Source organism: Ramularia collo-cygni (assembly GCF_900074925.1).
Source record: "Ramularia collo-cygni strain URUG2 genome assembly, contig: RCC_scaffold06, whole genome shotgun sequence".
NCBI lineage: Eukaryota > Fungi > Ascomycota > Dothideomycetes > Mycosphaerellales > Mycosphaerellaceae > Ramularia > Ramularia collo-cygni.
The window spans coordinates 670,503-697,550 of NW_019716260.1; the positions used below are offsets into that span (position 1 = coordinate 670,503).

The 27,048-nt window shown below is 52.2% G+C and overlaps 13 protein-coding genes; 7 read left to right on the forward strand and 6 right to left on the reverse strand.

Annotated features, from left to right (window-relative positions):
• Positions 1-230: 230 nt before the first annotated feature.
• Positions 231-1,335, reverse strand: RCC_04622 (related to gibberellin 20-oxidase; the record flags this gene model as incomplete). XM_023769900.1 has 3 exons in its annotated part: positions 231-397; positions 453-976; positions 1,025-1,335. The coding sequence occupies 3 exons, from the start codon at positions 1,333-1,335 to the stop codon at positions 231-233; spliced, it is 1,002 nt and encodes a 333-aa protein (XP_023625668.1).
• A 363-nt stretch (positions 1,336-1,698) lies between these two features.
• On the reverse strand, positions 1,699-2,932 carry RCC_04623 (related to mitochondrial import receptor MOM38; the record flags this gene model as incomplete). XM_023769901.1 has 3 exons in its annotated part: positions 1,699-1,797; positions 1,851-2,513; positions 2,573-2,932. 3 exons carry the CDS (start codon positions 2,930-2,932, stop codon positions 1,699-1,701), a joined length of 1,122 nt encoding a protein of 373 aa, XP_023625669.1.
• A 594-nt stretch (positions 2,933-3,526) lies between these two features.
• Positions 3,527-5,305, forward strand: RCC_04624 (related to 6-phosphofructo-2-kinase/fructose-2,6-bisphosphate 2-phosphatase; the record flags this gene model as incomplete). XM_023769902.1 has 4 exons in its annotated part: positions 3,527-3,540; positions 3,602-4,781; positions 4,842-5,233; positions 5,299-5,305. 4 exons carry the CDS (start codon positions 3,527-3,529, stop codon positions 5,303-5,305), a joined length of 1,593 nt encoding a protein of 530 aa, XP_023625670.1.
• Positions 5,306-5,589: 284 nt separating this feature from the next.
• RCC_04625 (related to NAD binding Rossmann fold oxidoreductase) lies at positions 5,590-6,862 on the reverse strand (the record flags this gene model as incomplete). XM_023769903.1 has 2 exons in its annotated part: positions 5,590-6,792; positions 6,845-6,862. The coding sequence occupies 2 exons, from the start codon at positions 6,860-6,862 to the stop codon at positions 5,590-5,592; spliced, it is 1,221 nt and encodes a 406-aa protein (XP_023625671.1).
• Positions 6,863-8,262: 1,400 nt separating this feature from the next.
• Positions 8,263-9,846, forward strand: RCC_04626 (related to transcription factor PLM2; the record flags this gene model as incomplete). XM_023769904.1 has 2 exons in its annotated part: positions 8,263-9,762; positions 9,817-9,846. 2 exons carry the CDS (start codon positions 8,263-8,265, stop codon positions 9,844-9,846), a joined length of 1,530 nt encoding a protein of 509 aa, XP_023625672.1.
• Positions 9,847-10,458: 612 nt separating this feature from the next.
• On the forward strand, positions 10,459-11,484 carry RCC_04627 (related to palmitoyl-(protein) hydrolase; the record flags this gene model as incomplete). Its single annotated transcript, XM_023769905.1, has 1 exon — positions 10,459-11,484. The coding sequence occupies one exon, from the start codon at positions 10,459-10,461 to the stop codon at positions 11,482-11,484; it is 1,026 nt and encodes a 341-aa protein (XP_023625673.1).
• Positions 11,485-11,672: 188 nt separating this feature from the next.
• RCC_04628 (probable ubiquitin fusion protein (ubiquitin / ribosomal protein)) lies at positions 11,673-12,314 on the reverse strand (the record flags this gene model as incomplete). XM_023769906.1 has 5 exons in its annotated part: positions 11,673-11,759; positions 11,810-11,920; positions 11,989-12,169; positions 12,243-12,249; position 12,314. Coding segments are annotated over 5 exons (387 nt in total).
• Positions 12,315-12,789: 475 nt separating this feature from the next.
• On the reverse strand, positions 12,790-14,325 carry RCC_04629 (related to alpha/beta hydrolase; the record flags this gene model as incomplete). Its single annotated transcript, XM_023769907.1, has 1 exon — positions 12,790-14,325. The coding sequence occupies one exon, from the start codon at positions 14,323-14,325 to the stop codon at positions 12,790-12,792; it is 1,536 nt and encodes a 511-aa protein (XP_023625675.1).
• A 592-nt stretch (positions 14,326-14,917) lies between these two features.
• On the forward strand, positions 14,918-16,324 carry RCC_04630 (related to SPO7 protein; the record flags this gene model as incomplete). The annotated part of the gene is made up of 1 exon (XM_023769908.1): positions 14,918-16,324. One exon carries the CDS (start codon positions 14,918-14,920, stop codon positions 16,322-16,324), a length of 1,407 nt encoding a protein of 468 aa, XP_023625676.1.
• A 450-nt stretch (positions 16,325-16,774) lies between these two features.
• RCC_04631 (uncharacterized protein) lies at positions 16,775-17,212 on the reverse strand (the record flags this gene model as incomplete). Its single annotated transcript, XM_023769909.1, has 1 exon — positions 16,775-17,212. The coding sequence occupies one exon, from the start codon at positions 17,210-17,212 to the stop codon at positions 16,775-16,777; it is 438 nt and encodes a 145-aa protein (XP_023625677.1).
• Positions 17,213-17,525: 313 nt separating this feature from the next.
• RCC_04632 (uncharacterized protein) lies at positions 17,526-18,746 on the forward strand (the record flags this gene model as incomplete). Its single annotated transcript, XM_023769910.1, has 1 exon — positions 17,526-18,746. One exon carries the CDS (start codon positions 17,526-17,528, stop codon positions 18,744-18,746), a length of 1,221 nt encoding a protein of 406 aa, XP_023625678.1.
• Positions 18,747-19,517: 771 nt separating this feature from the next.
• On the forward strand, positions 19,518-24,511 carry RCC_04633 (related to ABC transporter; the record flags this gene model as incomplete). XM_023769911.1 has 3 exons in its annotated part: positions 19,518-22,340; positions 22,443-22,913; positions 23,003-24,511. The coding sequence occupies 3 exons, from the start codon at positions 19,518-19,520 to the stop codon at positions 24,509-24,511; spliced, it is 4,803 nt and encodes a 1,600-aa protein (XP_023625679.1).
• A 599-nt stretch (positions 24,512-25,110) lies between these two features.
• RCC_04634 (uncharacterized protein) lies at positions 25,111-26,607 on the forward strand (the record flags this gene model as incomplete). Its single annotated transcript, XM_023769912.1, has 1 exon — positions 25,111-26,607. The coding sequence occupies one exon, from the start codon at positions 25,111-25,113 to the stop codon at positions 26,605-26,607; it is 1,497 nt and encodes a 498-aa protein (XP_023625680.1).
• Between the last annotated feature and the right edge of the window lie 441 nt (positions 26,608-27,048).

The following is a 27,048-nucleotide window of genomic DNA, read 5'->3' on the forward strand; positions in this document are numbered from 1 at the left end:
ATGATTGTTGAATGCATAACGGCGTGGAGACGAATAACAGCACTCATACTTGACGATGGATGAAGCAGAGCAGGATTATGCTTAACCTTGCAAGGCGAGGATATCTGCTTCAAGATACCCAAAGATTAGTTCGCATAGACATCTTGTGGAATGAACGAGATATCATAGATCGTTCCCATCTAGTTGCATATCGTCMCTGGTTTGACGATGATCGTCGTTTTCGGAACTTGCTAAACACTGTATGTCGCGGCCAGCCTCTCCATCAGGTGGTCCCGGGCTGTAATGACCTTGCCATTTGACGCGCTTTTCTTGCTACCATGAGTTTTCGCGTACTCTCCGACTGCTTTGCTAGGTACTGGTTCCAACAAAGCCTCATCCAGTGGATGGCAGAAGTAGGCTGGATATCAGAAAACATCAGTCATGATCATAACATCTTTCACGCCACAACTCACCAATAGAATAACGATCCCCACCATCTTCTTTTGGAAACGTCACTCGATGAACCGTCGATTTAAGTAACCCACCCGTCCAATCTTCCAGCAAATCCCCGATGTTGACGAGAATAGGCAAATCTGCTATATTGCCACTTCCCAGCGGATCAACAGGCACAGCTGCCCACTCTCCGCTAGGCGTCTTGATCTCTAAGCCCGGCTGGCCAGGAAGTTGGAATAAGCAAGTGATACTGCCGTAATCGCTATGAGCTCCCGCTCGAATATCAACATCGTCGTGTTTCTCGGTAGCTTTGGGGTAGTAGAGTAGTCGAAAAATGGAACCTATAGGGCCTTTCGTTGCATCGTGCCGGGAGGTGAACCAATCTTTGTCGATCTCTAGGGCGATGGCGAAGGCTTCAAGTACTCGTTGACAAAGACCATGGCAGGCTACTTGGAAAGCCACTACTTTTTCTACATTTTGCTGAATTAGCTCCGGGAGGGGTTGTTCGAATTGTGCATCGACTTGAATTCCCATGTTAAATGCCCTGTCTGATTGTCAGTGATAGCCTTGCGAATGACTGCTACCAACTCACTCTTTCACATCTGGCCGTTTTTGAGTCTTGGGATCGAGCTTCTCGACACCTTGACTCAGCCACCCGTAATTTTTGCCGGCCTTGTTGGAGCTGATGGATACTGCTTGCTTCACTTCTGTCGGTAGAGCGAAGAACTCCTTTGAGAGATCGAATAACTCTGCAATCAACTTTGGTGCAATCCCAGCTTGATTGTTGGCGATGAAAACGAAGCCGAAGCGGCATGCCGCATCGAGGAGCTGTTGAGGAGCATCTTTGTTGGTGGAGCTGATGTCGATGACAGGTATTTGCAGTCCGGTCTTGGTTGGTTCCATTTTGCAAATCGTTGTTTGTTATCAAGCCGGAAGCGTGGAGAGGCAGCTAAAGTGAACGCTTCTTTTTAGCGCCGATCTCAACTGCCATTGTACAGCATCGTCTCTACTGGCATGCATGTGAAGGCGACGTTCTTCAAGTTGTAAATGTACATTCCCCATGCTCTAGCATTACACTGCGCCTGCTGCTTCACTTTGCTTACACATCACGCTATGCAGAAGATCCCAACCCATTGCGCTTCAAAGTACGCACGAGAAAGTGGCTCCATCTCGACAACAGCCAACCGCGCGTGGCTGACGCATACGGTTACTGGCAGCAACTTTTATTATACAGAGAGAAGAGTATCATCCACCGGAGCGACACGCTTAAAATGGAGGAATGGCAGGCGTAATCCGCTCTTGCTGTTCCATGAGCTCCTCACCTGAGGCCTCGATGGACACGGCAAGTCCAAGCTTAGCAGAGTTCTAGGAAAGATTATCAGTATTTGTAGAGACCTGCTTTCCTCACATCYACATACCTTGACATGATCGAGCTCGCCGGCGAAGGTGATTCTCACGGGTGGGGCGACAACCTTCTCCAGCAGACATCCCAGCTTGCCCTGGCTATCGACCTGCGCTCTGAAGATGGAGCGTGAGAACTCGTACTTTGCGCCCAAAGTAGCCACACCCTCCTTTCGTGCGCCTCCCATCATTGGGTTTGCGCCAGAAAGGCCGGCAAATTGCAGGTTGACATCCACACCAGTCTCCACCTTGTCCATAAGCCTCTTCCAATAGCTCAACTGTAAGCCTCCTTGAGGCATGAGCTGTGCGCTGGCGATCCAATCATCACCCTTGTAACGTCCAGCGTAGCTAACTGCTGCGTCAGGGCCCATGCCACCCCCAGGCTTCTGCAAAACACCCTCCAATCCCAAAGATAACCGGGGGGTTACGCTCTGCAGGTATGATCCGATGAACATGCCGGTGAGCTCGCCCTCGAGTCCACTCGGGTTGATGCTCTTCAACGAAGCAGTGAAGTCATCACCAGTGTAGTCTTGCTCGAGAGAAACCTGTGCGCCACCTGGGCCAGACATTGATGATGGCTGGATTTGCACAGAGACCTTGGAGATGAGGCGTTGAGTGAGGCGGAGGTTGAATCGAGCATTAAACGAGGCATCGGAGTCGAGTTGGGCCTGGCAGAGGATCTGTTTGGGATGGCATTAGATCGGAAGGCTTCCTCCATGCTTCAAATACCAATACATACGTTGTTGGTTCCGTACAAAGCGAGGAAGGTGTAAGGCGAAAGCAGCTGTGACCCGCTGGAGAAGGCATGGCTAATCTGGAAGAGTGGCAGAATGGAGAAGCTCTTGTTGAGCTCGGCGCGCAGGCCGGAAAATGTCTGGTTGGTCAGGAAGACATCACGCTGTACCTCCTTCGCTATCGCATCGACCGTGCCGGGGTTTCGCAGACCGAGCGCGTCTCTCCGCGCCTGGAAGGAGCTGTATGTGTCGAGAATGGTGTCCAAAAAGCCATTTGTCCGTGTCGGCACAACAAGTGTCGCAGGTGGCAGAACTTCGACCTCGACGGGGACAGCTACTTTTTCCAAAGGAGGTGCTGCCGCCATGCTGGATATGTGCGCGCTGCTGASTCTGTGGAAGAGATGATGCCACCAAGTGAATGTTTGAGCGGGCGCTTCCGAGGAGATGGACGGCGAGGATGAGCGATGATGGGGGAGGTGTGGGTGGTGGAGTTGCAGATGTCTGTACGATTCTTCGGAAGCTCGCCAAGAACAATGTTGCGCGCGCGACTTAGTAAGATGAGCGTCACCGCGACTCGTTCTTACCTACGACGTGGTATCTATGCTTTCACATGTGTACCTACCTAGATACTCTCTACACATTCGACTGGAGGACGTTGTGTGACCGTCGACCGAAAATACAATCGAAGGAGAGTGTCTATCTCTTGCGCCCAATCCCGTTACTTCAACTGCAATCTCTGGTTTGTGAGTTGTTTTTGACCTCAGAGCGTTATCGTCAGCCAAACAAGAACTTGCCTTCTGCCGAGGGACCTCGACATCTTACTCCCGCGACGTAGAATCTTTCAGCTTCCAGCGTTGTTCGTTGAAAGCTGTACATAGCTGGTAGGCGCTGGCGAGCCTACCATACATTGCGGACACTAACATCCTCGACTGGCCTGCACCCGCAGCGTATMATTCGACATGGATACACTATTGTGAGTTTGGCGCTTTTCCAAACAAGTCCGCATATCATGTTGGCTGACGAATTACACAAAGAACGGCCGACCTGGCAGCAAACTCGTCCAGCTTCAGGCGGCGATCGAGTACATATATCGATGCCATCCACGACCTGCCGGAGAAGGAGTCTATGGCGCCTGCTCAACTCTACTCCACCGAGTCTGGAAGACTGTTCCACTCTGGCAGGATTGTCATTGCGACCGTCGGACTGCCCGCACGAGGAAAGACACATGTCAGTGTAGCGCTTGCGCGCTACCTCCGGTGGCTGGGTGTCAAGACCCGCATATTTCATCTCGGAGACTATCGCCGTGACTTTGTCGGAGCTCAAGGGGAAGTCCCAGACGACTACTTTCACGTCAACGCCTCCACGTCTTCCGTGTTGTTACGCAACAAGATCCTCAAGAAGTGCAGAGAAGACATCTTCCACTTCCTCAATCATGAGAATGGGCAGATTGCCATCTTCGACGCGGTCAACCCATTGGCAACTGGACGTCGGGCGCTGGCCAAGGAGTTTGAAAAGCACAACGTTCAGACCATGTTCATTGAAAGCCACTGCACGGACGAGCGCATCATTGAGGAGAATGTGCGATCAGTGAAGATCAGCTCTCCCGACTACATCGGATGGAAGCCCGAGGACGCGGTTAAGGACTACCTCCGGCGTATAAACGCACGCATTCCGCACTTTGAGTCGGTTGAAGAGACTGACCTGCACTACGTGAAGATGATTAACGCGGGGGAGCGTGTAATCGTCAACAATTGCGCGTTTGGCTATCTGTCTCAGCGAATCGTCTTCTATTTGCTGAACCTTCACATCAAGAGTCGGCAAACGTACTTTTGTCGTGCTGGTACAACCAGAGCAGAAGAAAGCTACAAAGGCGATGCAAGTCTGAGCGCAGAAGGACAAGACTACGCTCGCAAAATGTCCGAGGCTCTCATTGCACACCGTGAGTCTGAAAGAGAGAATCTGGTCAAGCATGGCGCACCGGAATCAACCGCGCTGAAGCCATTGACCGTCTGGACATCCACACGGAAACGCACCGTTGAGACTGCTTCATATTTGGAGAGCAAAGGCTACCGTGTTCGTCAGCGCAGCCAAATGAGTCAGTTGAACCCCGGCGTGTGTGAGAAGTTGAGCGAGCGGAGAATTCGCGAAATCTTCCCCGAGGAAGTGTCGAAGCACGAGCAGGATCCATATCATCATCGTTACCCGCGAGCAGAGGTAAGCTTGTTGTAATGCTGCATTAGTTTGTTGCGTCCCACTGACATCCGTCCCTCCCAGTCATACCACGACCTCGCCGTTCGCCTCGAGCCTATCATTCTCGAGCTTGAGCGCGAGCAGAATGATTTACTCATCATCGCTCACGAATCTGTCCTACGAGTGCTATACGGATACCTCATGGYCTGCTCCGCCCATGACATTCCAAGCTTGGAGTTTCCACGTGACGAAATCATCGAGATCATTCCTGCTTCATACAACAACAGCGCGAAACGCATTCACATTCCCGACCTGCCGCAGTTGATCGTTCCGAGCAGCCCTCAGGACATCAGAATTCCCGTTCCACCTTCTGGGACTGCGTCGCCATTCAGCGGCTTGGGGACTCCGGCTGGAGCAAGCACGCCGGAGTCCAGGGAAGCTCTGCTTCCTATTCGCAGTGGAAATCTCAGTCCGAGGTAAGGCATTTCCGCTGTGGCACTTCGTTCCGATTGCGTATAACTTCACAACTGACGTCTTTCAGACCATAGGATGGCCTCGACAGGAGCTCTTCTGCCTCTCCCCGGAAGAAACATCCCAAGCACAAACGCGGCTTGAGCGACGCTACGAACAGTAGCAAAGGCTCTGAATGAGAAAACATGCCGTGTGAAGTGAGGGATTACATCAAGGCATTGTTCTGCAGCGCGCGTTCGGGGAGATCCAGTGACGAGCCAAGCGCGATAGCTTGACATCAGCCAACAATCAATAAGAATGCGTGCGAGAATTATTCGAGTGCGACTCTGGCTGTGCAATAACTCTGACCGTCCAACGCAGATTAGATGCCTCTTTTAGGTAGACCTGCCTTGTCATAGACAGAGTCAATCAGCTCCATCATCTTCACGCCATCAGACAAAGCTACGTTGGGACCTCCATATACTTGACCAGACTCCTTTGCGCGGACTTGTCGTACGAATGATTCAAGCTGGTACCGGTAAGTCGTCCACCATTTCTCCCCTGAGACACCGATCGCTTCCCAATGTCCCCCTGTGAAGCAAGTCTCTGTACGCTTCTTGCCAGTCAAGCGCCCTTCAACATCCTTCTCTGTTATGAAAATTGAATGTCCTATTGTAGGAAGCGCAAAGTTGGTGAACTCGATTTTCGCTTTCTCCAACTCGACGCAAACGCTAGGACTAAGCATCCAGAGTTTTGGTATCAGGCCTAGAAACGGCGGTATCGCCAAGTCTGTTTGTATGTGGCAATTTACAGAAGGCTTGCCCGCCTGCTCAATGGTGAACTTGCTCTCCATAGCTTCATCGATCCGTTTGTCGGTGCTACTCAGACGAGGCACCGCTGATTGGACACCAAAGGTACAGTTCTCAATGTCAGAGCTGGCAAAATAACAACACGCCGAGAAAACATATGCCAAATCCATGCTTGATCCACCGCCCAAAGCATAGTCGTAACGAATGTCAGTCTTCCCGACGCCACCGCGTGGTATTTTCATTTGGGCAAAGACCGAGGTAACATTGCCATATTTGCCACTCTCGACCATGTCTTTAACGGCGTGAGCGGCGGGATGGAAACGCCAGTGAAAGGCCTCGACAGCAAATTTGTTGGTTCGCGCTGCTGTCTCTCCAATCTTCCGGACCTCCTCAGCATTGGCTGCGATCGGTTTTTCGACTAGGACATGTTTGCCAGCTTCCAAGGCCTTGATTGTCCACTCTGCGTGGAGACCATTTGGCAAAGGGATGTACACGGCTTCGATGTTTGGATCTCCAAGAAGTTCGGCGTACGACCCATATGCTTTGCATTCTTTGCCAAACTTGCATGCGTCAATTTGTGCCTGAGCTCTGGATATATCGCGGGCTGCGATCGCACTTATGATGCTTCCAGGATGGGTCTGGACGGGATCTAGGATGGCAACACCATTGATTGCTGCTGCTGAGAGCACACCAATTCGAAGCGGGTTATCATCTTTCTTGAGATTGGCCTTGATTTTTGGCACTCCATGCCGCCAGTTATTGAGGTTGACAACGTTCTACACGATGTTATAAATGCGGTCTGCTCAAGTGATACAAGTTAATAGCCACCTCAACAATCCATGACATTTTCCTGTAGGATGGTCGTCTTCGAAAGAGGGTACTCCGTAAGACGATGGCTGTCTAATTCAGATCGGGAGCTGGTCACCGTGTTCGTGACATCAAGGACGTATGACAAGTCCTAATGGGCGAGGGAGAGTCCGAGGTCGAGAACTCTCGCCTACGGTGGCCTGTAGTCTAGTACATGCATAACAAAAGGCAAAGTAAGCGCTACTAATAACGGTACGAGCAGAAGAGAGCAGCAAAGGTACGGCCAGAGGTTGTGCTCCATACACAGTCACAAACTTGCCGCCAATTTTTCATCCACCAGCAAGGTCCAAGAACAATGCAGGGCAAGAAGAATGCTGCTGTAATGCTGTCATCCGCGTCACTGGCGTACCAACACTACCAAGCATGATGAGCGGTATGTGGATAAGTTTCGGGCGGCAGCTCGCTGGGCTCGCTGCGATGACTCTCATGTCCTGTAAGCTTCGAGGGAAAAGTTTTCGTGCCTAGTGGGCTACTGTATAGGCCCTGATGCTAGACCCACAGGCTAGGTGGTATTATGAATGGTCATGGTGACTGGCCGAAAGATGTCCACCGTCAAGAGCCGAGCCAAGCAGCGACGGCAGCATCGAGGAACCTTCCTTATGGTTCGGGGAAGTTTACAATACTGCGGGCACGCTCGTGTGTCTGCTTGGTGGGATAGGAGATGTCGTTACCCGCGCTTGGTACAGCGTTGCACGGCGTCGCGTGTGTCTAGGCACCGTTTCGAGAATCGGCCGCGATTCGTATACGTCAGTTGACTATTGGATCCGTTTGAGAGCCGTGCATCGCCCACCAGTCATACTTCGTGGTGCAATGCTTGTCGGCGGTGAACTTTGACTGGTCCTTTTTCCCAGCCATCAAACGCGTGAGCTGTGCGGAACGCGAAAGAGGCCAGAGAGTGGGGTTATACACGCTAGTGCTTTCACAAAATAGTGAATGACATATCTCCATTGATCTTGACAGTGTTTCTCTTGAAATTTCCTGACGAGGAAAGAACGACTCAATTTCATTCATTCACCAGCTGGTCTTTCCATATGGCCGTGTTTTGGGAGTGTGAAACATACTTTTTACAAGCTGGAAATCGTTGTCGGCGGATCGAAACTGCGGACCMGCACGGCCGGTAGCGTCTGTGCGCCGCTACGCGATACCTTCTAAACGCGCTCCTCTTCCTACATTCTCTTCTCTGGCATGCCACTGCACTCTCAAAACCACTCTCCCTCCTCCATGCTTCTTCATTACACAATGGGCAAGGACCCAAACTAATAGCATCGCTCTACACGTCACAAATCACGGTCCTACGCGCCGATATCAAGCACCAAATTCTCGCGATTTGCTGCGTGCTCAGCCGCTAGGCTCTCGCGTCCTTACAGCGTGCATAGATCATGTCAGGACTACCTGGCAGCGAGAGGGCGGCAATGCTGTCGACGGAACGTGATGACGCCGCACCACGTCGTCCATCACTGCTACCTGCCTTCGAGCCGCTCTCTTCTTCGCCTGGCCTCCCACGAGCGGCCAAACGCAAATTCGACGATGCACTGGACGACCGCAAGTACTACCCTACACCTGTACCTACATCATCCACGGGTATCCTGCCCTCATCGCCCCCTTCGCGTCGTACGCGTCCAGGTCTGCAACGGACCGTCTCTGTCCTCTCAGAACGCGCTCCCCTTGGCGATGTGCCGTCTCTTGACCTCCACGCCAATGGCGAGCCGGTCCTTATGGGACGCTCAAGTAACTCTTCGGATTACCAATTGTCCGCCAACCGCCATATCTCACGAATCYACGTTCGTGCTTCATTTCACGCCGCCGATTCGTCATATCCACAAGGCAAGGTGGAGGTAGAGTGTTTGGGTTGGAACGGAGCTAAGGTGCATTGCCGCGGAGAGGTGGTGGAGTTGGCAAAGGGTGAACAGTTTGTTTCTGGCAAGCCGCAAGACCAGATCATCGTCGATGTGCAAGATACTCGGGTGATGCTGGTATGGCCAGTGGAGGGCGCACGCGACGCACCCTCGGTCGAATCGAGATCACCATGGGCTGCGGACTCGCCATCCAAGCGCCACACCGCGTCAGTACCCCACTTCGCATCTAGCCCACCGCCGATGATGAGCATGGCACGTCCGGCCTCGCCGGTATCACCGACACCAGATGTCAGCTTTGGAGCCACCTTCGCGTCGACATTCCGCGCCGATGCCGCCGGTCCAGTGCAGGTATACGAGGACACAAACTCTGACGAAGACGCYCCTCACGACTCCACTCCCGAGCCGTTGTGTGATGGCACACCCACTCCAAAGCATTCCATGTCGGCGCCATCCAACCTCCTGACCCAGTCTCATGCTACTGTAGCATCCGAGACGGAGGATTTCTCCGAGCACGACGAAGAGAACGACCCCATCGTTCATTCCTTTGGCCCTTTCGGTGAGAATATCATGTCTCGATTCGAGTCCTTTACCTCAGGCTCTCCAGAACGTCAACGTAAACCTCTGGCGGCGTCGTTCAACTCTCCAGGGCGTAGTGTTGCCATCCCGCCTATCAACTTCAGTCCGATTAAAAACCACGTCATTAACCAGCTTGCGTTCTCTCGCATCCACTCACTGCCGCTCTCTACCATCCACAGCAATCTCCCATCCGAGCTTCGCGGGGCCATGGTCAAGCCATCGGATAATGAGAATCCAAATGTCCTCACCACGTGTGAGCTCAAAACACTGCTCGATGACATCCCATGCGTTGGCGAGATCAGTCGCGAGGGTAAAGATGCCGCCGGCAAGCTTCTAGAAAGCGAATTCTATTATGTTCCCGAGATGGATAACGATGCCAATCGCCGGGATACCGTCACCCAAAGCCTGGGCAAAACCAGCATTCGCGCTGCTCGTAAGCAGCATAAGGTGTGTCCAATCGAGTCAAACTTGCAATGCATCTCATACTGACCATACACCCAGCAATATTATTGGAAGCGTCCGCGTCACTGAGCGCACACATATCTTATCGCTCGTCATGTTAGCGCATCGATTGCGCCTTTCGACTGGCAATTCTGTTTTCCCTTCTGTGTCGATGATTCCCCAGCATAGCGATCGCGTTGGATTTCACGGCCAATGATGATGCTCAGCGCATGTTTGCATTCAAAAGGCGTTTCCGTTTCCGTCTCCGTGGGCGGCTTGGTTGGTTTCGCGTTTCAACGTTGGGGGGACGATGCGGCGTGGCTTCGCGCGCACGACCGCTGCTGATTGTGCTTTGCTATGAATAGTTGTAACGTTAAGCCAGACATGGCGACGGTCCTTTATGGATAACGGGAGTAAGATGGTAGATACGAAAATCAAGTGCTGTTCATCCAGTTTTTGGTGTTGGTGTTGATTGTTGTGATCTGCTCTGTCCCTCATCGAGATGACGTGACGTTCAGCCAAGCTCGCCATTAGTGCGATGTCTGTCAGCAGGCTCTAACCCGGAATAGTCGAATGCGGCGTCGCGATGCTCGATCGGTCTCGTGAAGACACCCATACTCGCCCTGGAGGCCATTGCCATTCAGACGGTCTGCGCTTCTTGACAACCAAAACTATTGATAGCGAATACCACCAGCTGCGACGATGCATCTCTTCGCGCTCCCCGCAGTGCTCTGCGCTCTGAGCTACTGTGCAGCCCTTCCATCCTCTGTTGAACCGCAGCCACTTCCTCTGGTCATCTGGCATGGATTGGGCGATCGATATGATGCAGATGGCTTGCACTCAGTCGGCGAGCTTGCTCAGGAGGTGTATCCAGGGACATACGTCTACTACATTCGAATCGACGATGATGGCGGCGAGGACAGAAGCGCCACATTTCTTGGGAACCTGACCGAGCAGGTGGCATCAGTCTGCCAAGCTCTACACGATGACCCGAAGCTAAAAGATAAGAAGACAGGCGAGGTACGAGTGGATGCACTGGGATTTTCTCAAGGGGGGCAATTCTTGCGTGGCCTCCTCCAACGCTGCAACGGACTCAGCATGCGTAGCTTGGTGACTTTCGGAAGCCAGCACAATGGTATTGCACAGATCAAGGCCTGTGGGACTTGGGATTTTGTCTGTAAAGGCGCTCTGGCGTTGATACGGGGTAATGCTTGGACGGATTACGCACAGTCTCATGTCGTGCCTGCGCAGTACTATCGGACAATCAACGACACCACAGGACTTGCGAGCGACGATTACTTGAAGCACAGCAACTTTCTGGCGGACATAAACAACGAGCGAGACGTCAGAAATGCGACGTACAACACCAGACTGGCTAGTCTTGAGACAATGGTCATGTTTGTGTTTGAGAATGACACCACGGTGATTCCCAAAGAGAGTGGGTGGTTCGCAGAAGTGAATGCGACAAGTGGAGAGGTGACGCCGCTGAGGAACAGGAAGATGTACAAAGAGGACTGGGTTGGGTTGAAGAAGTTGGACAAGAAAGGCGGTCTTATCTTCAAGACGACGCCTGGAGACCATATGCAGCTTGAAGAAGACATCCTGAAAGACACCTTCGCAGCGTACTTTGGTCCGGAGCAGAAGACAGATATGGCGGCAACGTGGTGGCGGTTCTGGCAGCAGAAGCCTGATGATGTGAACCTTGCCACGTTCAAGGACGTTCTGTAGATGAGATTGAACCATTTCTTCATTTCACGGCAGTGCCATTTCGTAGTTGATGAGTCTCACTCAAATGTAGGAGCAATGCACCGCATACTGTTTCGTCTTTTGAGCGTTTGCTGCTTCGACCATCCATGCAATCGTACTCCTCGAACCCACAACAACCGCAAACTCCGACCTCTCTCCGAGCGAATAGTTTACTTCAGCTTCTTCTTGGGGCGGAGCTGGTTGGTGTGTCCGCACTTCTTCTTACGGCAGTTGGTGGCACGTGGAGGAAGACGAGCCTGTCGCTGAAGTCAGCGAGTTCCCCGGTTGTTGTTTTACATGCACTTACGTAGCACTTTCGGCAGATCATCTTGTCGCAGTTGTACTTGGAGGCAAGAGCCTTGAGAGATGGCTCGATGATACCACCACGAAGACGGAGCACCAAGTGAAGAGTGGACTCCTACTTGTTTGTCAGATCACAGTGCTCTTCCACCTTTCAATTCTACCCATCATCTCCAATTTGCGCACCTTCTGGATGTTGTAGTCGCTCAGGGTACGGCCGTCCTCAAGCTGCTTTCCGGCGAAGATCAAGCGCTGCTGGTCTGGGGGAATTCCCTCCTTGTCCTGAATCTTGCTCTTCACATTGTCGATGGTGTCGCTAGACTCCACCTCAAGGGTGATGGTCTTGCCAGTCAGAGTCTTGACAAAGCTGTAGAGTTTCTGCGGTCAGTACTGCGCATTCGAGCGGGGGCGTTCGAGATTTCGCGCGGTGGGAGGCCTACATCTGCACTGGACATCTCGTTAGTAAATATTCGACGCATATTTCTCACTTCTGCGCCGCGGGTGTACTTACTCGTGTCGATCTTCCTGTGTGATTAGTTGGATGGCGAAGTGATGTTGCGTCGTGATGGATTTCGGATGTGCTGCACACTTTGGTGACTCAGCGTGGCTTGGCGATGCCGCTCGTACCACGACGGGAGGTATCTCGATCACCCGAGGGACCACTTTTCGTCACAACACCTCCATCTCTACCGCGTCTATTTGGATCGGAACTTTTTCAGACTCACGTCGTCCTCTCGAGAACCACAGCGCTGGTACGTCGACAGCGAACCGATTCTCGCAAGTAAAGCGGATCTTTGGCCATCAAGTTTAAATTAAAAGATCGCGGCAGACATCCTCCAATCGTATCATCAACAGCGGGATAAATTGCCTCTTCATCTAGCATGTAAGGTATGTTCTAATGTCCAATGCCTGTAGGCGCGTGCTATTGAAACCCAAACTCGAACGCCTCGCTGTGCCCGCGAAAAGAACAAAACCAACTCGGCGCCTCTATAGTTTCATCAAACGCTTCTGTCTTCTTTCAACATCTCTCATTTCTCCCAGAATTTCCTCGTTAAATTGCTCATGCCCTTCCAAGTAAAGGTGATGACCGGCCTTTGCGATCACAGTTACTTTGACATCTCCATTCTCTCTCTGCTTCTCCTCTTCGCTCGCCTGCGCCAATGCCTTCTTCTTCTCTCGTTTGATCTGTTCTTCGGCGGCATAGCCACCTGCCACGTCCATCCAGTCGTTTTCGCCATACATTAATACCACAGGAATGCCTGTTTCTCGGGCTTTGTGTGCCACRGCAGCAGTCAAGTCTTGGTCACCCAAATTATCCGGGGAAGGCTCGTTGTGGACTTGCAGCAATTGGCGGCCTACGCCATGTATGCGTCGAATCAGAGGACTTCTTGCGAACGCTCCAGGTGCGAGGACATAAGCTAGAGCGTACTCGCCACTGCCACGTTGTCGGAAAAGCGAGTAGCTATAGTCGTGGAGTGCTTGCGATTCCTCGGCCGGTAGGTGCGAAAAGCGACGGGACGTCCAGCCAGAGACAAGGCGTGGTCCCATTGGTCCTGTCCAACGGACAAGGGAAAATGGTGAGACATTTGCATCCCACAAAGTTGTGAGCCATCCCGGCAGCGGTTTTCGAGGTTTCAGCTTCGTCTTGGAATCCGCGTCTTCTGTAAATTCATTGGCCATGGTGCTATCGCTAGGCTCCGGCATAGCTTCATTGACTGCATATGGATCCTCTGGAATTCCCACCGGAGAGGCCAATATTAGCTTATTCAGGTGGCCAGGGTATTTGAGGGCGTAGCAGACAGCCATGTAGCCTCCTAGGGAATGACCCAGCAATGTAAACTTGTCAATACCCTTCTTGACACGCCACTCCTCCAGAGCATCGACAAACCAGCTCTCGGCTTCTCGCACCTTTGCCYCCTTATCGGTGGCTTTGATCTTGAAGTTTGGCCTACTACTTCTTCCCATGCCCAGCATGTCAAGAGCATATAGCTTCCAATGAGGCAAGCGAGATAGTGCCTMGAAATTCTTGTAGAAGAAGCCTAGTCCAGCTCCATATCCGTGGAGCATAACCAAGTTGTTGTCCGTCTGCTCTCCTAGCCTCTCTACACTGAACTCGTTCAAGTATCTGTTCTTTCCCTGCAGTTGTACCATTTGTGATTGCCACTGTCGAGGTCCGTGGGGATCGTTCACGCTGCTCGTCCGCTGTATAGGCTCCTGGATCTGGTCAACCTGTGTCATGCTCGCGCTCGGGCTCGTCGGGGTGCTGCCAGTCTGCATGTGCGTAGGTGGTTGTTGAAGGTATGGAATGAAAGTCATGACTTTGTGCTCGGTCACCGCTGGTGTGAGTGACGCCCACCATTGGGAGAAACCATCCTTGTAGCCCAGAGGAAACCATCCACCCTTTGGAGCTTGACGACCGTTCGCTTCAGCCTCTTCTTTTGCACGTTGCCTTGCGAGCATCGATTTGCCCCCTGGTTGCGTGCGGCTAATGTCGTCTGAGTTGGAAGCTGAGGTAGAAGCCATGGTAGAGTGTGACGTGCTAGTGAGCTTTGAGGTAGTTCCTTTCGCGACTGCGTTCGATATGCTGAGGTGTGGCGTGTCTGTCCTTGCGTACGATCGAGCGAGCAGAGTGCTCGCGGGGCAAAGAGCGATTCGAGCCACTTTTGTCCTCTAATCAACAATGAAACTGAAGATTCGTTATTTTGGTGGCAGCTGATGTAGTGGGCGTGTTAGAATCTCTATATCCGGCGTCCTAGGCGGCGACTTTCCATGGAATCGTTGTGAATGTTTTAATGTCCCGCGATGACAGACTGGCACCGGAGTTTAGGGATGAGATCCGATTCCGAGCGGGAGCGAAAACGAGCGCGTCGCTAAAGCCAGCCCACGTTCTTCGTCCTCGTCACAGGACATCGCCCGACATAATCCCATCGACGTTACATGCCGCCATCAGAAAACATTGGAAACCTCTAAGAGATCTTCCGTCTACCAGAAAGAAACATGCGCTGATCGTATTACACCGCGCGGGTGCAGCCAAGGTCTCTGTAACCTCAATCTGACCATCTCTCTCGACATTGATGGCAATTACTTCCCAAATCAACCACCACGACAAATCAGGATGAGCGATCCTATAGATCGTATCGTCAAAGGCGCTCCACCGCCTGACGTGAGCGCTGAGCAGCTTGCGGCGAGTGCGAGGGCTACAGGACCTGCCAATTCACATTCAATTACCGCTCCCCTTCCACCGTCCATCTCGGGGGGGATCCACAGCCACTCCAATGATCCCAGAGATGCGCTGCCTTCGAGCCCGCCTCAAATATACCTCAATCTTCTCATCTTGGAATCATCCCTAAGGCTGCAGTATGTTTCTCTTCGAGCCCGACTTCGATTGCACTTGCTCCTGCTTGTGACATTGGTCGTGTGGGTGCWAGCCTTTACCTATCTCCTCTTCTTTCGGCCACGTGAAGATGGTTCCGGAGTGGGAGGAAGCGTTTACTGGGTGCTTGAATCTGCCGAAAAGCTGGGCTGGTGCTCTGGTGTTGTCACACTGGCGCTCTTCTGGGGAACYGGCATGTACGAGCGCGGTGTGCGTTGGCCACGGAAGTTTGTCTCCACCACAAATCGCGGTCTTCGAGGCTTCAATCTGAAAGTCGTGGTGGTCAAAGGGTCGCTCCTTTCGGAGCTCGCAGGATGGTTCGCAATGTTGGATCAAATGGGGTGGTTTCGAGAAGATCGAGTAAACTACCAAGTCATGCCCAAAGATATCGAAGTGGGCGGTAATAAAGTCGAGAATTGGAATGCGCATGCCGGTAAGCATGGTTTATTGGAAGATGATATTGCACCAGGAGGCGATGTTCTACGAGTGCTACTTCTGCCAAAGCCCTTTTCCCCAGACTTCCGTGAAGGCTGGGACACATTCCGTCTGGATTACTGGGAGCGCGAGAATAGTCGAAGGAGCCAGCTACGTACTTTGATTCGATCCCGAAAGCGTGAGGTTGCACGCAAGGATGGAGGATGGCTCTGGTGGACAGGCTGGCGTGGATGGCGCAACGTCCGGCTTTCAATATTCACGAGCCGCAAGTCCCGTCGACAGCTTGACCTTGATAAACTGGCCTTGAAGGATCGACCGTCATCCGAGCGTATCAAGGAGAGGCGTCGGAAAGAAAGTCTCATACGTGATGGATCACTCTCAAGGTACGGTGGCGACCACTCAAGGAACTCGTCGATTTCCAGGACACCTACTCCTGACCCAGCGGATCCGTACCATTCGCGGGAGCAAAGGCCGAGGAGAGGAAGCAGTGCTAGTAGTCGCAGGCCACGGAAGACGATGGGTACCTTGAACGAGAAGAGTCGACTTTCGGCGACAGAAACACTTTTGCACGACACTATCGAAGTGAGTCCTCTGAGCAAAAGGGCAAGMACAATCAGTACGACTGGAAGTGAAGGCGATGATGGGAGTGGGGGAAAGAACAAGGTCACGCCGATGTTCACAAATGAGATCAAGGCAGAACCAGAGGAGGAATGATTCAGACGATATAGCAAGCAATGCATTGTTGTTGCACTCCACATCCACCCAGCACGAGAAGCTGAGTCTACACCGATTGCTCATCTCTCTGCGAGTCCTCCTAATATGGCCGTGAGGGGGCTTCCTGCGGCCCCGGAACGCGCTCCACCGCATCGCGGCGGTTCTCCGTGTGGTCCAGCGAGACTTGAGGTTTGACGAGTAGACCCACAGGCGAACAGACGCGGATGAGTGTAGACTGCATCAGGACGAAGTTCACCGAGCTCTTGGTCCGAAATTGAGCCTCATTTCAGGCCACAGTAAGTCGTGGCACCTTGGGATTGAAGTGCTTCTACCCTGCAGGTTGAGTTGCGCAAGGAGCGATAACCACACGTTGTTCTGCAACTCTTCCTGTCGTTGGTTTCAAACATGCTGAATAAGATGGTCGCCGTCACGCAACCACATATTGATAACTCAAGCCACAGACTGTCGTTTGGCATCACGCTTCTCCTTTCTTTGCTGCTTCCAACTTGAGATTCCGAACGATACTCGAGGCCGCTGTGCATACTCCTGCATTGTGACCGTTCCATAGTAGCCATTGAGTGCTGAATCTCCAGGATCAACATATCTTTTCGATTCCGCCCAGGAGTTCAGCGCAGCGAGATAGTGAGCTTGGGAAGGAAAGCCTCTGTAAGCTTGTGATGATTCTTCGACTGCCGCGTCATTTGGCTGTGTCTGAGATACTCTGGWTACAGACACCCGTGATCTCGCTCGTGGGGTTCTCTCGCCATCTAGAGTCTCAACATCGACAAGAGACGATGTTTCAGATTGACAAATGCTTCCGGCAAGTAGATGGCGACGCTCGGTCTCTGTTGATGATCTTGCAGCCATGTTCTGAGAGGTGGTGGACATATCGCGTACGGTAAAATTGAGATCTAGTTGAAGCGCTTCAAGGAGGATCATTCAAAGTTCTGAAGCCAGACTGTAACAGAGTGCAAGATGGAAGAGGAGAAAGCACAGCACTCACCTCCGAGCTGGAGTGGTACCAAGCTGCGGTGGCACCAAGTCCGCCTCGGCGCCAATGATCGAAAGAACATTGACACGTGAAAGAAGACCAACAAGCCGACGTGAGGTGGTGGCAATATGATGATTGCGGGGAAGGTCGGGAGCGGAGCATCACGGTACCGATCACCGATCGATCGCCATCGGATTTCCTCCGAAGCTCATGCACGCAGTCACTTTCACATGCGCTCGCAAGGCAATGTCACTGCCAATTCGTCACCTGAGCCACAACTTGACGAAAGGCAGACAAGTTGCCCGATTTTCGCAATGCACCGCCCGACTGCGCAACGACGTTCAGCCTCAGCATGACAAGGTGGAGAAGCAGGGGCGAGACGTTCCACCGAAACAAGAGGAACAAACGGAAAATGGTGGTCAATCACAAAGTCGCGGGCGGAAACTGCCTGCCTTCGTCCTCTTCGCCGTCGGCGCTCCTCTTGGATGGTATTTGAATGATCTCAGGGGTGCACAGCACAATTCACGAGTCTCGAGACCGGGCGAGTTCGTCAAATACACCCTGGTAGGCAAGGATAATGTCTCCTCCACCTGCGCCATATTCAAGCTAAAGCCGGCTGGAAATGTCGTCGTGGATCTGGACGACCCATCTCTGGAACGGGCCATCACGAGCATCGAGTTCAAGCAGCCACAGCTGCAGATTGCTCGCTCGTACACATGTCTACCGCAAGAGCAGGGCCAAGATATGGATGAATTACGCTTCCTGATTCGGAAAGAACAGAAGGGAGAGGTGTCGTCATTCTTGCACAGACTGCCTCTCAATGCTGAGATCGAAATTCGGGGGTTGAAATCGGAATACGTGCTACCGGAGGATGTGGCGAGTGCCATTTTTCTTGTGGGAGGAACCGGTATCGCTCCAGCTCTGCAAGCTGCAGACAAGTTGGACGGCCAAGCCAACATGCACATCATGTGGGCAAGCAGACGTAGGGAGGATTGCATAGGTGGCTACAACGACAGTCTTCCAACGAAGCGTGCTTGGGGATGGTGGCAAGGGTCTACGGAAGCGGAGAGGAACATGGCCAAATTCCCCATCGCCGAACAAGGAGGATTGGTGTCGCTGCTGGAATCATTAAAAAGAAGATCCGGCGATGATGAAGAGAAACACCCCAAGCTGATCGTGGATTACTACGTCGACGAAGAAGGTACTGCCGTCAAGGCCGAAGAAGTCAAGAACGCTTTACACGCTTTGTCTGGTTCACCCACTACTGGTGAGAGCTCTGGCAGGAAGATCCTCTTTGTGAGTGGCCCACCGGGTTTCATCACTTACTGGGCGGGATCTAAGCAGTGGGCTGGAGGAAGGGAGGTTCCTGGCCCGCTCAGAGGAGTGCTTTCAACGATTGACCTTCGTGGGTGGGAGGTCGTCAAGTTGTGAATGCCTGTTCACATCGAGACTGAATGAAGCAGGCCTTGCACTTCTTGATGTCTCATCGGGTGTGACCTTTGGGAATACAGCACACTCAAAGTTATTGTCTGTTGGGAAGCCAGTCTTTGAGTTGCTTGTGTCAAATTGACCAGACGGGCCAACACCGTCATTACTGCTGCAAGCACGCGAGAAGCTGTCACTTGGGGATAGTAAGACACCCCTTGTTAACAATAGGGATGTGCGGAATAATACCTTTAATCATAGGGCTGACGGAAGGTTCACCCTGTAAGTTTACATTCGTGCAAGGTAACCTTGGAAGGTATTATGGGATGGGGGTTGCCAAAGCTTGATCAGACTCCATGTATAACAAACAGTACAGTGCACATTGATGTCACCATATTTTCCCTAGCATTCCATCCCAAACTTCCCTTCGCCTTTCGGTGCCTGCGGGTCCGCTTACCTACGGAGTAATGGTTCCGCCACTACACACCACGCCAAGTCTGGAGCAAGCGCCGCGCGGAGACCAATCGTCCCGCGCCTAGTGTAAGCGTCATGGGCCATGGGCCAAGTATTCTACAGTGTCTTTTTGCATCGCCGCGTATTCATGGCGAGTCTTGAGTCCTTGGCACCATGTCTTTCGGGACGCCACCGTATCGTCGTGTAGTTGTCTTCTTTCGCGACAGTCGGGCTCTTTGTTGATTTTTCCAGCATCCCTGGATTCCTGAATTCCCTGGAGCGTCAACAGACCCAGACGCGATAGCTGCGAAGCAATTAACAGCTATGTTGGCCGTAAGGCAGACGTGGGCACTGGTCCAGAAGACGATCACGATCGTCTTCTTCCGTCATTGGCTTGGAACTGGAATCCGCGCATTTCTCGCCCCTATCATTCTGGTCTTCATTCTTGGATACAGCAAGAACTTCTTTGTACCGCCAGCCACATTTGGCGTTGGATCGGCCACGCCAGTGCGCTCTCTTCGCGATGCTGCAAGATCTGGCACTGGATCGCGGAAGATTGTTGCCGTCGTCAACAATGGCTTCACAAATGGCGATATCGCACAAGTCATCGATCAAATATCTGGACCACTCACGGAGGGAGGACTGACGGTGCAAGTCCTTGAAGACCCGACCGCTGTTCTTAATGTGTGTCCGAGCTCTCTACGCGGTGTGACTCCATGTTTTGCTGCGGTTGAGTTCACTTCATCGCCCGAGGAGGGAACGGGCGGGGAGTGGAACTACACAATCAGAGGTGACGGGACATTCTCCACAAGCGTCTTCGTTGACCAAACCGATAATCCCGCGGAGATCTACATTCTGCCTTTACAGCATGCCATCGACAGTGCCATCGCTTCCATTGGCGGCAATCAGCTACCGGATACAGAAGAGTTTCCATACACTCTCCGAAACCAAAAGGAGCGCGAGGAGAACATCACGAGACTTTACATGAATACACTCATCGATGTTCTCGGTCTGGCGTACTTTATTGGTATCGTGGGCATCTGCTATCAACTCACAGGCCACATGGCACACGAGAGAGAGTTGGGCATGTCGCAGCTGATCGAGGCAATGATGCCGAACCGCCAACGATGGATCCCSCAAGTCGCGCGTTTGGCCTCGCTACATATAGCTTTCGACATCCTCTACTTCCCGTCGTGGGTCATCATGGGTGCTATAATCGGCCAGTTGAATTATCCTCATTCTAGCATTGCCATTCCGATTGTGTTCTTCATCCTCGCCGGCCTCGCACTATCCTCCTGGTCAATCGCATTTGCTAGCTTGTTCAGCAAGGCCCAGCTGTCCGGCATTACTGTCACCATTACATCGATCGTGCTCGCCATCATCATCCAAGTCATTCCAGATCCCGGCACTGGCGCAACGATCATCCTCGCCTTGATCTTCCCGCCCATGAACTTCACGCTGTACATCATCTACAACGCTTACTGGGAACGACTCAGCCTGCCCGCCAATCTGATGCAGGGGGCTCCAAGTGGCTTCAACGGTCGAGCATCCGGACCACCCTGGCAATTTCCAGGCTACGTCTTCTTCATTATCTGCGTTATTCAATTTCTGGTCTATCCGATAATCGGTGCGTTGGTGGAGAGACTTCTATACGGCACCGCATCCAAGTCTCGCCAGCTGCGGTATTCGAACGACGAAGTAGCAGAGACTGTCAAAGTTACAGAGCTGTCCAAGCACTACCCGCCTGGCTGGTTCTCGAGGACGATCGGATCGAGGTTTTCGAAGAACCCAGCTCAAACAGTTCGCGCGGTTGACAATGTCAGCCTTTCCGTCTTGAAAGGACAAATCATGGTGCTTTTGGGTGCCAATGGAAGTGGAAAATCTACTTCTCTAGACTGTCTGGCTGGCATTCAAAAACCGACGGCTGGCCATATCGAGATGGACGCAACGGGCGGCATTGGACTTTGTCCCCAAAAGAACGTCATGTGGAAAGAGCTAACTGTCTTTGAGCATGTGAACATCTTCAACCGTCTCAAGGCTACTGAGCTCGACACCAAGGCGCAAGTGACTGAAATGATAGCCGCCTGTGATTTGGAGCAAAAGCTGCACGCGAGGACGGCAACGCTGTCTGGTGGCCAGAAGAGGAAGTGTCAACTTGCAATGATGATGACTGGAGGAAGTTCGGTCTGCTTAATTGACGAAGTAAGCTCCGGTATCGATCCATTGAGTCGGCGAAAGATTTGGGACATCATACTGGCCATGCGAGGAACGAGATCAATAATCATGACTACGCACTTTCTGGACGAGGCTGATCTTTTGTCGGACGATATCACAATTCTGTCAAAAGGAAACCTCGTTGCTCACGGATCATCTGTTGAGCTGAAGCATCACCTTGGTGGAGGATATCGCGTTGTCATCTATCACACCAACAAGAAGCCTCTTCCAGCGAATCTGGAGGCCACATCAAAGCGAGTGTTCCACGATCAGACCGTCTACAATCTGGCCGACTCAGCTTCCGCAGCAGCATTCGTCACAGAACTGGAACGTCATGGCGTTTCGGAGTACCAGGTCAACGGGCCAACCATCGAAGACGTCTTCCTCAAGCTGGCAGCAGAAGTCAAGGATGAGCTAGAGAAAGACGTTGGTCCCACATCGACGGGCTCCGCTAGTGATGTATCAACCGAAGGCTCGCCAGCAGAGAAAGGTCTGCATCTCTTGCCCGGCCGTCCCTTGTCTTTCTTCGCTCAGACATGGGTACTCTTCCGGAAGCGAGCAGTCATCTTGCGAAGGAACAAGTGGCCATATCTCATCGCTTTGTTTCTTCCCATCGTCGCTGCCGGACTCGTAACGCTGTTCCTCGGCGGTCTCCCGCCAATCTCCTGCGATCCGAGATCACAAGTGACAGAGTCGSACAAGCTGTCGATAGAGGAACTTGCAGACAAAGTGCTCATTCCGCAAGGTCCTCAAGTCGATGTAGAGTTCCTCGATACCACTTTCCCGGTGTTGGCAGAGCAAGACTTTGTGCCCGTCGGTGACTTCCCAGCATTCAACGCGTACTTTGCTGCGAACTACTCGAGGATCATGCCTGGAGGTCTCTATCAGGGTGCAGGTCATCCGCCCGTATTCGCTTGGCTGGGTGGAGAAGGTGTAAGTAAATCGAAAAGGGGAAGACACAAAGGAACTCCTGAGCCTTCCCCTCAGCCCTTGGATGTCCACGAAATATGCTGACCTCCATGCTTTACTTTTTAGGATGACGGCCTCGAGTACGCTGTCGCTGGTCAAAATCTCTTGGACAACAGTCTGCTTCAGACGCCGATCAACACCTACTACCAATCATTCGACCGACCAGGACTCCCTACATTTGGCGACACTCTGCAATTCATTGTCTACTTTGGCTTGGCAATGTCTGCTTTCCCCGGATTCTTCGCCCTCTACACGAATTCGGAAAGACTTAGAGACGTTCGGGCATTACATTACAGCAACGGAGTGCGAGCAGGTCCATTGTGGCTGGCATATGTCAGCTTTGACTTCATCATCGTGCTGCTTGTCGCTGCTGTATCAGTCGCCATATTCGCCAGTGCTTCCACGGTCTTCTACTATCCCGGATATCTCTTCGTGGTCTTCTTCCTATATGGCCTTTCCGCTACGCTATCGGCATATCYAGTGTCATTATTTACAACATCGCAACTCGCGACGTTCGCCTTCGCGGCGGGCGGACAGGTATGTCGCTACCAACATTGCTCTCAATGCTCTGCACTCTGCTGGTCGTCTTTTTGAAATCTCGCTGACATGTGATTCATTGGTTTTAGTGCAGCATGTTTCTCATATATCTACTTGTCCAGCTTCTTCTGATCACATTCACCGAAGCCTCAAGTGTCGATAGCAATGCGAAGATTGCCCATTACGCCATGGCAATCTTCTTTCCATCTGGWAACATGCTGAGAGCTCTGTTTCTGTCATTGAATCAGTTCTCACTGCTTTGCCAAGGCGCCACGACCATCCCTTCTTACCCCGGAGCCATCAACGTCTACGGAAGCTGCATTCTCTACCTCATCATCCAGTCTGCGCTCCAGCTCATGGCGCTGATTGCCTTTGACAGCGGCTGGAAGCCATCTTTTCTCGCTCGATCTGGCCACCGCTCTGCAGACGAGGAGGAAACTGATGATGTCGACACCGAAGTCTTCACCGAAGGCGCACGCGTTGATCAATGTAAAGATCAACTTCGCGTCAAGCATGTGACAAAAGCTTTTGGCAGTTTCGTTGCTGTACAGAATGTTTCTTTTGGGGTTCCTCATGGGGAGACCTTTGCTCTCCTTGGTCCGAATGGCGCCGGAAAGAGTACAACTATCAACCTGATCCGTGGCGACATGAAGCCGAGCGAGAAGAATAGCGACATTCTCATCGAGGACATATCTGTCGTTGACCGCAGGGCAGCGGCCCGGGTGAATTTGGGTGTTTGCCCGCAGTTTGATGCCATGGACCAGATGACCGCTATAGAGCATTTGCAATTCTATGCTCGAGCGCGCGGAGTGGCAGACGTTGATTACAATGTCGAAAAAGTCATCCACGCTGTCGGCCTCGAACCATTCAAGACTCGTATGGCCGCGAAACTGTCCGGCGGAAACAAACGCAAGCTGTCATTAGGCATCGCTCTAATGGGCAATCCATCCGTCTTGATACTTGACGAACCAAGTAGTGGTATGGATGCTGCCTCTAAAAGAGTGATGTGGCGGACACTCAAAGCTGTGTCCGCTGGCAGGTCGCTGGTCATTACCACACACAGTATGGAGGAGGCCGATGCCCTTGCAGATCGTGCAGGAATCATGGCGAGACGGATGCTGGCAGTGGGGACCGCAGACGAACTCAGGAAGAAGCACGGCGACGCTTATCACGTCCACGTTGTGCATAAGAATGCTCCATACAGCACCGAAGCTGAGATGGGCGCCATCAAAGCATTCGTTCTGCGAACCTTCCCTGGTGCTACGACAGAAGACCGAGTCTTCCACGGACAGATGAGGTTCAGCGTACCCAACGACCGCAGCGCTCCTCATGACGAGAATGTTATGGACKAGAAGGGTGCTCTGTCAAAGACTTCGCAAGGCGGCATCAGTTCGTTGTTTGCCATACTTGAAGCATCAAAGGAGGAGCTTGGGTTCGAGTACTACTCCGTTTCTCAGGCTACGCTCGACCAGGTCTTCTTGAACATTGTCAACCGTCACAATGTACTGGAGGAGAATTACGCCCGGACACATGCGCAGCAGCTTGGTGTCTGGGGGAAGTTTAAGAGGGCCACAGCGACAGCATACCACAACGCATAGATGTGATACATAGAWATAGATATAATGCATAGCGAGCAAGGAGAGGTATTATCTTCATCTCGAAAGCGCCGAACATGTGTTCTCACATTACCTACCTTTTGCCGGCTTGAACCACTAGGGTTCATGTCTCAGGGTCACTTGAGGCACGTGATCAGGTGAGCCCTCAACTAAGGTATTTCATCCTCTATTTGTTCCACAATCCAACTTGTTTCCATCCCAGACACGCATGCGAAAAAGGTCGCATAACGAGGAATCATTCGAGACCTCCCCGTAAGTGGAGATTTTTGGTATCAGTCCTGCCACTTCTTCTTTCTGTGTGATTTCCTCTACGATTTTCTCACGAGCGGCATTGAACAGCAGGCAATCCTTGTTCAACGCGGCCATGACCGAGGCAAAGCAACTTCTGATCAGCAACAAGCGCGTCAGTCCAGCCTCAAACGACATCTTAGAGGCCGGCAAACATCAAAGCGCAAGACGTGGAATCGCCCATCAGGAATAGGACATCGCGAGCATCAAACGTCACCAACTAGAAGTAGAAGCATCCGCGGCCATCAAACGCGCTCTCCCTCTATCATCGGCATTCCGATTCTCATTCAGCCATGGATTCACAGCAAGATAGCCAAGACACTGATGCAGGATCCAAGAGCGATCAGGATATCTTCACGACTCCTCCAACAAACGCCAGAAAGCGACGTCGCTCTGCTTCCGGCGGCTCTTACCGTGCCGACTCCCCAACATCAAGAGTGGACCATACTATAGCTGTCAACCCGCGCAAGAAGCGCACTGCCAACCAACCTGCTCCGTTGCTTTATGTGGCAAACGTAGAGGAGACCGCAGTTCGTGTGAGCGGCTCAACAGCAGATCTGGGCGACACGACGCTTCTCAGGATCCAAAAAATGCTCAGCCGTGCCGACCAGCATGGAGCCAATCAAAACGAAGCAAAGATCGCCCTCCGCCGAGCAGAACAGCTCATGCGAAGACTCAACATTAGCAGAGCTGAGGTCTTGGCCCATAACCCAGACGATCGGCAAGACTTTGCCGGCCACAGCATTGTCACGCTTCGGAGAAGTGATGGCCATCCGATGCTGCCTGTTAGGCTCAATTGTTGGGTTCAAAACCTCGCCCACGCTATGGGCCTCTTTTTCGCGGTCAAGTCGTTCTCCACCAAAACATGGTTTAGCGAGCAGCGTCTCAATTTTATCTTCTATGGATTTGCTGAGAGCACTGTCACGGCTGCCCACGCCTTTGTGATGGTTTTCAATTTGCTCGGGTCCTGGGCTCAGAAATACAAAGGCGTTTCAAGGAGGAACTCATATTGTCGCGGTGTCTGCAGAGCATTACAAGACTTGGCTAAGAGCGAGAAGGAGGAGGAGGAGAGGGCTCTCAAAAAGGCCGAAGCAGAGAAGCAGGCGATCAGAGTGGAGCAGGATGAGGCCGAGAGACAGGCGGAGTTGGAACGATTGAAGAATCCGTATGTGGAGCCATACACCTCTGACAGTGACGGACGCGACAGTGGTCTCGCAGCGCGTGACTCAATCCGAGACTACCGCGACTCTCCATATTCACCACAAGACACTCTTGGTGCACGAGAKCCTCTCGATGGTGATGCCAGCGATGCCGACGGTGATGAAGGTGGTGATCTACACGACAGCGACGACGACGATAGCGCTGATGACAACGAAGTCGACACCGAAGAGCAAGGTATACAGAACTTACTCACATGTATCTTGTCGCCGACACCCAAGTCTACAGCCTCCACGGACCCTCCTACTACCGCCAAAGTCCCGGGACACCGCAGCCCAGCACCACCCACAGGCGAGATCCCTGTGCTCGAGGAGGTGCCTCGTTGGGACTCACACACGGCACTCATTGCCTATCGTCATCAAGCGGACAAGGTGGCGGATGATTGGGCGAAGGATAACGGCTTGGATCTTGAATATTATCGGAAGAACAAGGCCAAGCCGTTCAATCTCGCTGCGTATAATAGTGATTGGAGGGTGAATTTCACGACTGTCTTCTTACGCTTCTTGCTCTTTCCGTCTTCGAGAAGTCGTCGATTTGAAGGTCTTTCTGGTTTGACAGGAGCGGTTACATAGGGAAAGGGGTTTGTAATCTGATTTTGCTTGAAAACACGACGACAATTCTTGCGCCGCATTGCAACGTACCCCTGGCTATCTCAACAATTCAAACATCTTCATTCGTCAAATCGCGCACTTGGTCAATCGACTTCGAAGCAATCGGGTCGTCGTTTCGACTCCTGATTTTTGTAGGGTTAGGGTTGGGGTAGTGTCCGGGCTTCGGCAGTGCGAACAACGACTACCAGGACATAGGCAACATTTCTGAGTGAGATTGCGATGGATTGAGACGGCTTGCCGATGTTTCTTTGGGCCTAAAATTCAAACTGGTAAAATGAATAGTATGTCGTAGCAAAAATACATTTGTGGTCTGTGAGCGCACATAAACGCTGGATAATGGATGGCGCACTATGAAGATGGGCCTTGTGGAGACTTTACCTTTACTGCTCGCTACTGGCAGCT